The sequence below is a fragment of the Schistocerca gregaria genome, chromosome 6, assembly GCF_023897955.1.
Source record: "Schistocerca gregaria isolate iqSchGreg1 chromosome 6, iqSchGreg1.2, whole genome shotgun sequence".
Taxonomy (NCBI): Eukaryota; Metazoa; Arthropoda; class Insecta; order Orthoptera; family Acrididae; genus Schistocerca; species Schistocerca gregaria.
In genome coordinates, this window is record NC_064925.1 from 271,568,029 (window position 1) to 271,583,693 (window position 15,665).

General features: G+C 40.8%; 1 protein-coding gene across 1 annotated transcript in view; it reads left to right on the plus strand.

Moving 5' to 3' along the window:
* LOC126278841 (odorant receptor Or2-like) overlaps nucleotides 1-12,471 on the plus strand; it is a 45,845-nt gene extending 33,374 nt beyond the window's left edge. The window contains exons 4-6 of the mRNA XM_049979117.1: nucleotides 4,235-4,339; nucleotides 6,874-7,035; nucleotides 12,399-12,471. Coding sequence (XP_049835074.1) covers nucleotides 4,235-4,339; nucleotides 6,874-7,035; nucleotides 12,399-12,461 — 330 coding nt within the window. The 3' untranslated portion in view covers nucleotides 12,462-12,471. The remainder of the gene's footprint in view (nucleotides 1-4,234; nucleotides 4,340-6,873; nucleotides 7,036-12,398) is intronic.
* Nucleotides 12,472-15,665: the final 3,194 nt, after the last annotated feature.

Consider the following 15,665-nt stretch of genomic DNA (forward strand, 5'->3'; position numbering starts at 1 on the left):
AGTTCTGGCTTGCATAAAGTGCTATATCTCTTCTCTCACCACCTGGAGTGTCGGAGAGGTGGCATCGAGATGGTGTGCCACATATGCATTAGGAACCAAATTCTAAGGTCGGTCATACTTCTATGTCCAACACATGTTGCGCTCTCTGGATGTGCTAGTACCATCTGATGAACTGCACGGCTTTTGTGATGTTCTTTGCTAGACAATCTTGGTATATGACTGCTTTGACTCCTTTCATTAAGTGTGAGATTTTGTCGGCTGTTGACATATTCAGATTTGCATTATGGCCCTGGATCAGATCATACTGAAGGTAAGACTCTGCCATTTTTACCATGACGTAGGGCTCTGTTCTTACTTTTACTCACTGCTAATTGACACCAAAATGCCTGGAATTTATCCCTGCTAACTCTTTTTCTCAGGCTCTGCCGTCTAAGTAAAATTACACCTTTGACAAACAAATCATGTCATCCCAACTGTCATATTTCCGATATGGTGGAATCCATTAAGCCATTTCGTCTGGATCTGACCTTCGTCTCCGGAAAACACCAACTGACATCTGGTACGGTGCTGAATTTATGCTGTTTTGGTATCGAGTGGTTTCCTGAATATATGGACCTAGGGAATAATTTATGGACCAAGGCCTCAGAAGCCACAGTGGCAGAACGTTTGGGGAGAAATTTGGATAACATCTCGCTGAAGCTTTCCGGTCATGTTATCGCTTTTGTTGAGTCCTCGTCGCCACTGTTGAGTCTTGTACCATAGGGACCAATGGAAAGGATGTCGTTTGTGGCCAGTATTCCCTTTCTACAACACAACTGCGCGCTTGTTTTAACAGGGTTCTTTTCTTAAATTAACTGGAAGCTGCTTACACTACTGGCCATTACAACTCCTACACTACTAAGATGACGTGATACAGACGCGAAATTTAACCGACAGGAAGAGTTGCTGTGATATGCAATTGATTAGTTTTTCACAGCATTCACACAAGGTTGGCGCCGGTGGCGACACCTACAACGTGCTGACGTGAGGAAAGTTTCCAACCGATTTCTCATAAACAAACAGCAGTTGACCGGCGTTGCCTGGTGAAACGGAGTTGTGATGCCTTGTGTAAGGAGGAGAAATGAGTACCATCACGTTTCCGACTTTGATAAAAGCTCGGATCGTAGCCTATCGCGATTGCGGTTTATTGTATCGCGACATTGCTGCTCGCGTTGATTGAGATACAATGATTCTTAGCAGAATATGAAATCGGTGGGTTCAGGAGGGTAATACGGAACGCCGTGCTGGATCCCAATGGCGTCGTATCAGTAGCAGTCGAGATGACAGGCATCTTATCCGCATGGCTGTAACGGATAGTGTAGCCACATCTCGATTCCTGAGTCAGCAGATGGGGATGTTTGCAAGACAACAACCATCCGCACGAACAGTTCGACGGCGTTTGCAGCAGCATGGACTATCAGATCGGAGGCCATGGCTGCGGTTACCCTTGACGCTGTATCACAGACAGGAGCGCCTGCAATGGTTTACTCAACGAGGAACCTGGGTGCACGAATGGCAAATCGTCATTTTTTCGGATGAATTCAGGTATTGTTTAGAGCATCTTGATGGTCGCATCCGTGTTTGGCGACATCGCGGTGAACGCACATTGGAAGCGTGTATTCGTCATCGCCATACTGGCCTATGACCCGGCGAGATGGTATGGGATGCCATTGTTTACACGTCTCGGTCACCTCTTGTTCGCATTGACGGAACTTTGAACAATGGACGTTACATTTCAAAATTGCTACGACCCGTGGCTCTACCCTTCATTCGATCCCTGCGAAACCCTACATTTCAGCAGGATAATGCACGGCGACATGTTCTAGGTCCTTTCTGGATACAGAAAATGTTCGACTGCTGCCCTGGCCAGCACATTCTCCAGATCTCCCACCATTTGAAAAGTGTGGTAAATGGTGGTCGAGCAACTGGCTCGTCACAATACGCCAGTCACTACCCTTGATGAACTGTGGTATCGTGTTGAAACTGCATGGGCAGCTGTCAAGCTCTGTTTGACTCAATGCCCAGGCATATCAAGGCCGTTATTACAGCTAGAGGTGATTGTTCTGGGTACTTATTTGTCAGGATCTATGCACCCAATTTGCGTGAAAATGTAATCACATGTCAGTTCTAGTGTAATATATTTGTCCAATGAATACCTGTTCATCATCTGCATTTCTTCTTCGTGTAGCAATTTTAATGTCCTGTAGTGTATTTTAAGAGGGTCCATGTATTGTGGTACAGGCTCTTCCGGAATAGTCCACGTTAGCCTCACTGCTGGTGAAGCACAAGTCGAATTACGCGATGATTGACAGACGTCAAACTGGAGTGCGAGTTGGTGTGACAGTGACTGAGCAAGTGACTGAGCGACTGTGCTAATGACAGAGACCGAGATTGACTGAGCCGTTCAGTCCGCGGCATTGAACTTAATACTTGTAGCGAAGAGGGCGTTAGTGGCGTATTGCTAGCGAGTCTGTCTTTGGCCTCTCTCCCGATAGGTGCTCTTGATCCAGCGCCTACTATCTTTCTTCTTACTACATCTTTGCTCACCAGGGTGCTGGCGACAGCTCACGCCAGCACAGTTTTAGATGCTGATTTCAACTTACGAGCTACAGTCTGGGAGACTCAAGTGATAAGAGTTGACAGGTGAGATGAAATCGTCTGAAATTTCTCTAAATCCCTCAGCCGAAAATTCCTTGGGCAGTAAATCGGAGATAACCGACTCGTGAAGGAGTTTATCTATTGCTGACCAACAGACCTGAACTTTCCGGCTCAGCGTACAACAGGGAGTCGGTAGTGATCACAAGGCCATTACAACATCATTAAGTTCGTCTGTAAACAGGAATACCAAGAGCAACAAGAAACGTACTGCGTATTACCTTCAGGGTGAACATGAAAATTTCACGTCCAGATCTGATTAAGTTGAACACAAGGTTAAAGATCATTATAACGATACGCTTTCGTCGAGCAAAGTCGTGAGACCCACCGTTGTTCGTTACTTTATCATTGTGATTCGGCCCCTTTCATTCGGTTTTTCTCCACCTAGTTCGTCAGAGGACTGCTGCCGTACTCTTTACAATAATAACAATGAGATGGATCCCTCTGCATTGCAGAAAACGCCCGTCATAATCTTGCTGACTATAGAAGCCGGCTTCGTCTCCACTCACGCCTCGCTACAGGCTTCAGTCAACCTCTTTGATCCGTTTGCGGCACAGAATAGCACAATCTTCTGTAGTAACAAAATGGTAGGCTAAATCAGCTGAATTTTTTTTACAGTGATTCAACAGTCATTTTTGTATTTGCATTTAGTCTCAATTCAACAAATGGGTTTCCATCTAATCAGACCTAGCTCGTTATTAATTCTTAATGTATAATGTACCCTCCTCTCTTCTGATTGGTGCCAAATATTTTGATACATCTGCACGTCCATTATACTAGCATGCACGTTTTGCTTTTCCATTTCCGGTTCACTTTCAAACGACCACTACGAAGACCAAATACCTTGAAAGATATGCCGCTCCACTAATCAGCTGTCCATCTATTAAATTTGGAAAACAAAGAAAAAGTATCTTCATGTGTCTTCAGCATTTCTAGCTGAGTCTCACTGGCACTAAGTCACACAAAAGCAAGAATTCAGATGACGGTACAGCATTTCATTACATCCATTTCAACGAAACATGAAGAAGATAAATGCACCGTTACGTCACGTAAATAACAGCAGTCATATGATCTAATTGTACCTTCATTTGCGCTCTTACGCAATATAAAATGAATTAAAGGAAATAATTATTATAAGTCCAAAGTCAAGAAATTCTCAGCTGACTTATCTAAAACAAACTCCTCCACCAATTTATTTACATTCCGAACTAAGACAACATTTTTTTCACCCCTATAGGTATTTCTGATCTCTAGTGTTCACTTCTAGGAATCCTTATGTCTGTCTCACCATCAAAGTTTTGTACCCTTTTGAGTTCTAGGAAACCTCATCTGTGTCTCACCATCCAAGATTTTTACCCTTTTGAGTTTCTCTTTTCTATATTATTCATTGTCTTCTTGATTTCCTTGTATCTCTGTTCCAATTTTTTCCCTTCTGCTGCATTTTACAACAATTCTTCTTTCTTTACACTGAGCACTGATATTTTGTTGGTAGCGCACATAGTATTTTGATTCCTAGTACCTAATAGCAGCTTTCTTACAGAATAAAAACGGCCTGCAAGAGACAGGAAAATTTGGCTGCCATTTGACTGTAATGCTTGCAGAGCTCTTTGAATACTGCTGGTTTGGAGACGACCTCATTACGGAAGTGAGTATTTCATTGTAGAATATGTGTTCTGTACTAGTACTTGGTTTTATTTCACTACCAAGAGTCGTTTCAGCAGACATTTCTTTTACTAGTGAAACAGGTTAGCAAGTGAGGAACTGGAGGTGGTCAGGTGCCAGGCATCAAAAACCTAACGTGTCGTCCAGAAAAGGTGAACCGATTTTATTCAACAAGTTGTGCAAACTGTTATTATGATTTTCAAATCAAGTTTAATTTGAAAAAACTCAACTAAGTAGTAGAAAGTCAACAAAAACATCTAGTATTTGATATCTGTGAAATTTCAGTTTCAGTTTTGAAATGGTGACATTACTGAGGTAGTTCTGTTTCAAAATTCGTTCAGTTAAGTTCAGTATGAAGTAACGTACCACTGGAACAGAAGCAAAAACATTTCAGTTAAACTCACTGGTACTACTTATCAGCTGTATACGAGTGAGAGCAACTTCTTGCGGAACCACGTTAAGTCGGAGACAATTGCTTACCTACCTGGGCAAAGTGGTCATACCACGCCATCGAGTACATATCAAAGCACCACATGGGTTAAATAGAGATACATCCTGCAATGCATGAAAATTCAACGCTGTTTCATATGTAATACCGGAATGCATCTGATTTTCAAAAAATTAAATTCACAATTAAAAACAAGTTTCACAAATGTGAATCTTGTTCTTTTTTTTGCGGCAGATGGTAGGAAAAGGATTGCTAAACCGAACGTAAGTCGTGAGAATGTTGAACAAATGCATATGAAACAATGCCTAGAGAAATTAGATATTTGATAAATGACACTCAGATGTCTCTGTAGGATGGAATGACAGAAATAGTACATAGCTTTACATAGTTAAAAAGTTAATTTTGAATTTTTAAATACATGCTTTTGATATGAATCTGAACCACAGCCATGTTCAAAACCTTTAAAGTAGCATAAACAAATATTGAAAATAATACGAGTATAGATTTATTTGTAAGAAATTAAACTGGCAAATTTAAGAAAACTTATTTTACTTGATTATTATCGAACACTGTGTAGCTATATTACAATTACTGTTTACAGAGAATAAATGCTCCCTCCTGGAGCTATATTTTTGAATTTGAACTTACACTAGGACTAGAATGGATTAGTCAGTACGATTTTATCTACACAGAAATGTATTGTAAATTTTTGTTATATAAGTCGCACATGTTGCATGATATTTACCTAAATGTTGTTAGTAATCTAAGTCGTTTGGTAACTTCATAACAATGATTACTTACATAGAATCCACAAACAAGTTTTAATTACTTTCTTCCACTTTATTTACTAAATCTCACTGAATAGAAGAGTTGAATAATTTTCTGCTAACGGAATAATTATCCCACGACTTTATCACTGTAATACCCTCGACACCAACTATTTCAATTCATTCTCGTTAACTGCCGGCCGCGGTGGCCGCCCGGTTCTTGGTGCTTCTGTCCGGAACCGCGAGACTGCTACGGTCGCAGGTTCGAATCCTGCCTGGGGCATGGATGTGTGTGATGTCTTTAGGTTACTTAGGTTTAAGTAGTTCTAAGTTGTAGAGGACTGATGGCCTTAGGTGTTAAGTCCCATAGTGCTCAGAGCCATTCTCGTTAATTTGCCTTATTGATTCTTTTTCCTGAGAACATCGATTCAGGGCATTTCACAAACCCGTTGTTTATGTGCGCAACGCTTTAAAAACTTGACCATCTAAACGTGGTTCAGAGCAAGCATTTAACGAGGTAACTCGACCGCTAGACGTTCCTTACCAACTCTCAACGACAGATTGAATCCTTCAGACATTTTCTGACGATTCATTCGGCAGAGAACTCTCTGAAACAGGCAAGGGTACTGCCTCAAGATTCGGTTCAGAATGTTGTTTCGCTCCAGAAATTTCATATCATTATACTTCCAGCTGTGCCGCAAATTTTTCATACAAAAGTACTTTTGCATCTCAAAAAAATCTCCTTCCACAAAATATGGCATGATACCAGAGGGAGACGTAGAGGGGAATTCAAATGGTTCAAATGGCTCTGAGCACTATTGGACTTAACATCTGATGTCATCAATCCCCTAGAACTTACAACTACGTAAACCTAACTAACCCTAGGACATCACACACAACCATGCCCGAGGCAGGATTCGAACCTGCGTCCGTAGCGGTCGCACGGTTCCAGACCGAAGCGTCTAAAACCGCTCTTTCCCACAGCGGCCGGCGCAAAACTGAACAGACAATGGTACCCTGCAGTATATTATTTGAAATTCACACCCTGCTACTTGTTGTAGTATCAACTCTACTGCTCGAGTCTGATGATTTCCAAAATTCCATATTTCCAAAGTTATTCTGACAACGCTAAACTTAGAATTTCACAGTCCCTTAATCTTTTATCCATAATTCGATGTACGTCACATAATTTTATTCGCAAGATACAGTATTTTATGACATTTTAATGTTGAAACTGTTCTGCTTAAGATGATTGTGTTCATTCACAACGAGTTGCCTGCTGAAGGTGGTGGACTTTTGCAGAGCGAGAACGTGGCCCTGGCGGCGTACGACGCGGTGACGTCGCTGCTGGAGTGTCCCGTGTCCATCAAACGGTCGCTGCTGCTCGTGATGCAACGCGCGCAGCGTCCTCTGTGCATCACCGCCGGTGGGTTCTTCCCACTCTCCAGGGAGTCCTTTGTCTCGGTAAGGCGAGTGGTCCTGTATTTCTGATCTCATTCTGTAATTCATGATTCATCTTGAGTACAGCGCATCTCACGGAAAACTCTCACTTTTATCAGCAACACTTTATATGGCCCACCGTACGTATCTTCATACACCGTTGTGCGTGAAAGATCTAATGGTATATAGCTGACGTGAAACTGTCACTTTCCTTTCCACGCTCTCCAGAAAGAAAAAACTGATAGCAGCTACTGTTACAGAAACATTTGTCCAGAAGGTCCTCGAAACATTGTTATAAAATTCTAATGCACTAGCAGTAAATATTCATATCCTTCACGTCGCGAATCTTGAAGTTTTTCCTACCTCGTCAGTCTGTAGGCTGCCACAGTGAATCAAGCTGCACATTGCACAGCTCGGAGTAGACGCACGGTCAGGGGCACCTTGTCACGGTCCGGATGGCTCCCCCCATCGGTGGTCCGAGTCCTCCCTCGGGCATCGGTGTGTGTGTTGTCCTTAGCGTAAGTTAGATTAAGTTGTGCCTATACTTAGGGACCGATGACCTCAGCTGTTTGGTTAAAAAATCTTATGGGACTTAAATTCTTAGGTCATCAGTCCATAAGCTTACACACTACTTAACTTAAATTACACTAAGGACAAACAAACACACCGATGACCGAAGGAAGACTCAAACCTCCGCCGGGACCAGCCGCACAGTCTATGACTGCGGCGCCTAGACCGCTCGGCTAATTCCGCGCGGCAGCTGTTTGGTCCCATAAGACGTTACCACAAGGTTCCAAAAATATTTCCTGCAAGTTGAAGCTACAAGAGTTGTTGTTTCTTTGTATAATACATGGATTCCGATTACTACACAAAAAATACATAATGGTTAAACTAAATGCTGAAACAAATGAAACCTACAAAATTTATCTACTATTTCCAGTGGAAGAGCATATTTTCCACTCTGGAGTTCATACAGATTTAAGGCCTGTAAAAAAAAAAAAAAAAAAAAAAAAAAAGGCGACTGTTATGTACTTCTGCAATTAACAACTGATTTTTCTAGAGCCAAGAATTTTGTAAACAACATCTGCTGTTTGTGACAAAATAACGTCAGGAAGCTCCAGCGGTGCGCATCCCATCTAGGAAAATTATACCAACTGGAACCCACATCTTTCAAATTTTATAGTATATATTATTTGCTAACGCAGGTACTCTTCATCTGTCGAAGTTCTCAAAGAATTTTATCACCTGTGGAGGCGATTTGGTGATCGTACTGTTTTCGTATTGAAGAAGATCCAGGCCGAGATCCATTTCTTATGGATCTCTTCAGGTTTTCCTTACGATTCATAAAAATCACAACGGTTTCTAAAATAGCCAATGCCTTCCTCCATCCTTGTGTTGGGCTATGAGTTATCAATCTCTTATGACGTCGATATCGACAGGACGTAAGATATTTTCGCTTTCACTGAAGCGCTTTCACGTCCTTCTGAATGTCATGGTAGAATATTTTCATGAGTAACAAATAAAAACTTTATGTACATATTTAGTACCTGTCATTCAGTTTGCAATTGGTTTTTACGAGAGAAAATATTATACTGTCTGAAAACTGTGAAATGAGCAATAACTAAAACGCATTTCCGAGCGGTGCGTGTACACCTTTATCGATAGTGATTAAGAGAAAGCTGAAATTTCGCTTTCTGTAATTCTCTGTTCTAGGCAGTGCTAGGTTCATTAACTATAAAATTGCTGTTTATACAAAACAGCCTAGAGTAGTAGAGAGTTTCTGTTGTAAAAATTTCTGTGCTCGGTGTGTTGGACATATTATTGCCAAAACATAAGCTTAAACATTACAAATAATTAAGTAGGTCTTTACATATTAGGGATTCTAAAATTATGCCACAATACGATAAAAAAGTAGAAAAACCGTTTAGAATGTATATATACGTCAAATCAGTTGACGGAAACTGTTTTAACTGTAGTTTGAAATATCAAACTGAAAATTAATTCAGATATTATTTGTGTTCAGTGTACATCTATAATTATCAGAAATAATTAAAGAATTAAATGAAACAGACATTTTGTATACTAATACTGTTGAATTCATTAGTGACTGCCCCATACCGTCAGACTAGAGTGACTTCTGCGAACAAGTTTATGGTTCATGCTTAAAATGAATATTGACATTTCATGGTTTAGTAACTTTATTTATACCGGTGCAGTTGAGGTATTACCTCCTTCCCTGGACTACGACAGGGAAAGAAATGACGAAGTGTATTGTTGAGTTATCCGCCCTGACTGGTAAGGTCGGCACTACTGTTGTTGAGCTTTCTAGGGACTAAAGGTCAACAACACTGAGAAACTAAACGATCATGCAACATGTTTAGTATTAGTAGTAACGGTAGTAGTAATAGTACTAATAGTAGTAATAGTAGTAGTTTTATTCACATGTCGATCACTTTTATGAGAGTATTAGACATGTCATGGTATTACAATTTAAGAACAATAAAAATTACGTAATTCGTGTATACAGGCATTTACGTACTTACAGGTCTAGTTTGACAAGGGTTGGATACGTAGTGGGTCGCGGCCATAGTAGTCATGGACTGTGCGGCTGGTCGCGGTGGAGGTTCGAGTCTTCCTTCGGTCATGGGTGTGTTTGTTTGTCCTTAGTGTAATTTAAGTTAAGTAGTGTGTAAGCTTAGGGACTGATGATCTTAGAATTTAAGTCCCATAAGATTTTTTAACCAAACAGCTGAGGTCATCGGTCCCTAAGTATAGGCACAACTTAATCTAACTTACACTAACTTACGCTAAGGACAACACACACACCGATGCCCGAGGGAGGACTCGAACCTCCGACGGGGGGAGCCACCCGGACCGTGACAAGGTGCCCCTGACCGTGCGTCTACCCCGAGCTGCGCAATGTGCAGCTTGATTCACTGTGGCAGCCTACAGACTGACGAGATAGGAAAAACTTCAAGATTCGCGACTGGAAGGATATGAATATTTACTGCTAGTGCATTAGAATTTTATAACAATGAAAATTAGCAGCTGCACCCTCTGAAATACGAGGCCAGCCTTTACAAACCACGCTACTTCGTCAGTTTCATCCCCAGCGTAAAATAAATAAATCCTTTAGGCTAATAATGTAAAAGGCTAATGATAAACTGTTCAGTCGTTTCGCATTTCCAGTCATTACAGTCACTGTACCCACACTGTTTCATGATGGGCCACTAAACACATTATCAGCTGATGTCAGAACCATAATGGAGATTTCAGGTTTCCATTTTGTATACCACAGCTTCCCAAACACTTCATGATTAAAGAAACACAGAAATCATTCTCTCTTCCGACTCCAGTGAATTAATCTCAGTAAAACCCCTAATGAAACGTGGACAATGATTAAGCAAACATACATAGGCTAGGCACTTTCAAGGAGTTGTGTTTTCGAGTGGCAAAATAGGTTTTTTGGAGGCAGAGATTCAGTGCAACACGATCCCCTGGCTGGTCGCCCGTCAGCAGCACATACCGATGCAAACTTGGAGCGTGTAATGCAGTTACTGTAAGAAGTCGTTTATATAACTATGTGTGTGGTATCAGAAGAAAAATGTTTTTTCTTACTAAAACATAACTGTTAAATTGTAAGAAACTGTTTACTGAGAGGGTTGTACAGTGAAGCTAAACAAATTCTATAAAAGACCAACGTAAATACTACGTAGATAATTTTAGCATAACCTCTGCACTACTTATAAGACCTGCATATAGTAAAAGGCATTCGGCCGTGAATACCCAGAGATTCCCAGCGTAACGATCAATATATTAAAATCTCACATTTTTAGATGTTTATAATTGTAAACCAATGGAGTGGACAATGAAGTAAATGTAATAATATGTTGCCAGGATCGGATAGCGTTTCTGAAATGTTAGTATTATCAGCCACAATTCGAAAAGAAGAAATTGGCTTAGTAGTTTCTGACTTCATAAGAATTTTTAATCTGGTATGAATTATTATTTCAGATTTGCCACCATACGAGGTCTGTTCAGAACATTCCGGAACATCGTCTAGAAAAATTTTTCTAAGCTTACCTTTTACTTATAGTGCATAGTTTCGTGCGAAATACTCCACATCGGTCCCAACGCAGTTCTTACTTCCGGAAGTAATCCTCGTACGCCTGTTGCTGGATCGCGCGAAGCACCGTCTGCGAATTTTCTTTTATCCCGTCTATCGTTATAAATCTACCTCCTTTCAATGAGGTTCTCAACTTGGGAAATAAAAAGAAAATCAGAAGGAGCCCAGTGTGAAAGTAACGAGGTATGAGGCGACACAATGATTTCGTTTTTTATGCCATAGTCACGGCCCAACAGGGACGAATGAAAGGGAGCGTTATCGTGGTGCAAGAGCCTTGAACTATCGCGCCACATTTTAGCCCGTTTAACCACTCACAGTTTTTCACAGGCGTCGCAACGCACCTCGGTAGTACCATCGATTTACAGGTTGTCCCTGTGGCACGAACTAATGATGAACTAATCCTTCAAAGTCAAAGAAAGTTATCAGTATGGCTTTGACATTTTACCTGACCTGACGAGCTGTTTTTGGTCTTGGAGAACCTTTCTTCACTTGTGAAGACTGAACCTTGGTTTCAACATCGTAAGCGTAGACCCATTCTCTTAAGCAACTTCCCTTTCTCATCTCTGCAATCCAAAAGCTCTTCACACACTGCGAGGTGAAAGTATTTCTGTTCATGACTCATTAGCCGTGGGACAAATTTTGCATGGACACGATGCAATGCAAAATGCTGTGTGAGGATGTAATGACATGATGCAACTGAAATGTTACACTCTTCTGCAATCCCTCGGGCAGTCTTCGATTGGTACGGACACTTTTGTTGACGTTCCTGATTGGAGCGTTATCGGTAGACGTCGAACGGCGTTGTGAACGAGTCACCTTTATCTTCCGTCCGGCCGTTTTTGAACCGTGTGAACCATTCGTAACACCGAGTGCGGCTTAAGCACTCATCACCGTAGGCTTCCTGCATTATTTGGTATGTCTCTGTAAAGGTCTTATTTAATTTCACACAAAATTTAATGCAGTCGTGATGCTCCTCTGACTCTAACATCACGAAATTCTCAAACTGTCCAACACAACGTACTACTCAATACAGCACCTGAACAATAACTAACAGACATACAACGATGAAACTTCCAGCAGTTAACATATTAAGCACAGGCAAGAGCAGGAATGCCAACCGCATTTCGCTGCAACACACCAATGGCGCGAAATTACGAATGTTCCATAATTTTTTGAACAGACCTCGAAGAACGACGAAGTAATTCTCAACAAATACCTCAATATGTGTAGAATCTGCACTCATCTTTTTCTTCTTTTACAGGTCGTCAATGTGTCTTACTCATTCTTCGCAATACTGCGAAATTTCAAGAATGAAGAGGAATAGCGCCCTTCTGATGCTTATCGCACGCTTTCTTCAGTGACACAGGAACACGACTTCAAAATTGAGCAACAAGATTTTATTTTTCATTGTAAAGTACGGTATATTTTCTTCATGATAGCTCCAGCTGCTAGCTCCAGTTGCTTTATATAGTACCATTAATTTATATACTGGGAAAAATAATTCATTAAACAGATATGAGAACAGCGTACACAAATATGAAAGGTAATCTGTAGCAGTAACAGAAAGAAACTCGTCTACACAGCAAATGTATTACTTGAATAAATAACGTTGTTTTCGGGCCGTGATTGTCACATACTCTAGGTAAAACACAATAACCAACGCACACTTCAAGAATATTAGTAGCGATTTGCTATACCTATACTATTTACAAAGTAGTATACCCCTTCTTGGGAGCGCTGTTTCATCACATACAAAACTGCGAAAGTAAGAACGGGTCAGGAGGATAAATGGAACATCATACCAGTGACTAGGTATAAGACCTCACACAAATGATCAGAGTTACAGATATTTACTTCAGCCCTTACTATGAGAAGTCAATACAAGGTGCAGTGAGCTTATTAGCATCTCATGACATGGAATAGGGCTCGGACGCGTGTAGAGTTCACATAACCTACCCCAGAACGTCCACAAGCCCAGAAAAATGGCTTCGGGATTTCTTAGAGGGAAGATACAGTACTGTGCTCTTATTCCCCTCTGGCGTATCAGTTGGACCATGAACTGCTCTCATGACGTGGATATCCAGCTGAGATCTACGTCTGCATTTATACCCTGCAAAACGCTGTCAGATTCATGGCAGAGGTTGTATCCAGTTGTGTAGCAAACCATCGCACAGCACTATCGAGTTACATTTCACTGTACCTGATTGCCATCACCATCGGGGATCTAACACGTATGTGAACTACAATATAACGCACTATTCGCAACATATACTTCACCACGCTGACCAGTATGCAATCAATGATATTTTCTTCCCAGCTGCAGTTTATTCATTTACATCTACAATCACGTATATACACCATAAAATACCATATGGTGCAGTCTGAGAGTAGCTTGAATGACTGATAATTATACAATTTCTCGTCCCATTCACATACAGAATGAGGAGCCCTCCTTACAGCGAGATGAATGTTGGTGGCAACAGCACCATTCTACAGTGCGCTGAAAATGCCGCTCCTCTACAGATTCTCAATAGCGTTTCGAAAGTAGAACGTCTAGTTCCGTCTAGCATAGTATTGACGTAATTTGCTGTCTCTTTTGTACAGGAGATTAGCTTCTCTTTATCATCAAATAAACCGAAGTCAACGATTGGAATCCCATGCAACCGACATCACGTGCTCTTTTCAGTTAATGTATCTTTGCAGCACAATGCCAAAATGTGTAACAGAGACGAGTGTGTGAAGGAAAACACCACTAATACTGTTTCTTCTACTTACCCCATCAATTTATATTTTTCCACATTTACAGCAATCTGTGTCCATCACAGTAAACAAAAAATTTGTCCAAGTTATCCTATATCTTCCTAGATTCACTCAAAAGACGACATGTTCCTTTACACTACAGTGTTACCTGCAAACAGTTGTTGAATTCTGGTATTGAGGTTTGTTTGGAGAATGGAATCAGAGGTAATGACTTACCTACGACTGATTCAGTCCCAGCAGATCCCGTCGAATGATCGAAGAATGTGACGAATGAATTTCTCGTAAACGGATATTTGTCCCAGTCGACTCGTGCTGATGCTGCGATCGTCAACGTCGACAACTCATACTGGTATTTCATTGACTTACGGGTGTAAATAAACAGAACGCAGTGCGATGTCTTGTACGATGTAGGAATCCCATTGACATTCAAAACAGCTTTTAGTCGTATCAGAATAAAAAAAATACAGGTCCTGTATAGTTTTTAAGGGAATCTAACACCGTCCTTCCAAAAACATTTTGGCACATTCTGGTAATGATGATAAAGGTTGAAAAGTGTCACTCACTCTTCTCTCCAAAGTAGACCACAAAGACTCAGTAATATTGAAATCTGCTACCAGTTGAGACCAGTGACAGAAGTTAATATCATTCTCGTGCTCACAAAACCAGCGTTGGACGATGACAGCTGTGTGAACACGGACCCTGTTGTCTTGGAACACAGCATTACAATCCACCAAAGTGGTCACATAATTGTAGGCAGTAATGCGACCTTGTCATGTAACAATGGGTGTCATGAAATACTATGATATGGCTTCCCAGATCATCACCGGACCCTCACAGTCTTTAGCTCTTGGAACAGAAACTCATCCAGAAGTTGACAACTTCCACAAAACTCATGCACTCAAATGACTACCTTCCATGGCAACGTAATCAAAGAGTTATGGCTTCGGTACTACGTATTCCTCTTACGAGCATTTGAGTCGCTGATGAGTGGTTAGGAATTACAGCTTGGCCGGCAATTGCCTCCTTATGAAGCTGCCTTCGTCTTGTTTTCGCGAGTGCGACATTCAGTTATGTAATGACTTTTTCAGCTGTAGTCATCTTACTTTCCCTTCAATCCACTTCCATGACCATCTGTATGCTCACTCATCACACATTTTCTTCCTCATTGTGACTTAGCGGATGATGTTTTTTCACTTTCTCAGTATGCGTTATAAATCTGTCTCGTGAAACACCAAACTCGTCCGCTAGTTTTGTTACCCACCATATGATCACCAACAACTTCTCAATGTTCCAATTCGCTTAGCTCCGACACAATATACTTTCAACCTCCTTTATTTTTCTGCTCCCCTTCTGTAAACCTTCACTAAATTTCTCTTCATAGAAATATTAGTATACTTTCATCTGTTTGGGGTTACGCAAACAACGAGTAAAAAATCCGTCGACTTCTGAGTACGTAATGAAAGGAATAAACACGGAAAGAAAATTCTACTTTAAATTGGGAGCACGAGTTACTGAATGGCTACTAAATATATTTTCAGAGTATGAAATGAGGGGAATAAACACCGAAAGAAAATTGCACGACAAAATTTATAAAGTAAAACTGTTAATCATCCACAATTTGTTAAAAGTAAAAACGTATTATAAACACTAGTTACGGAATGACAACTGACGTTATTTCGTAAATAAAAGCGAAGAGCGTCCGTTGATAATCAGAGCTAATCTGTAAAAAGACTTACGACTGGGAAAATAAGAATAATTGAGATATTGA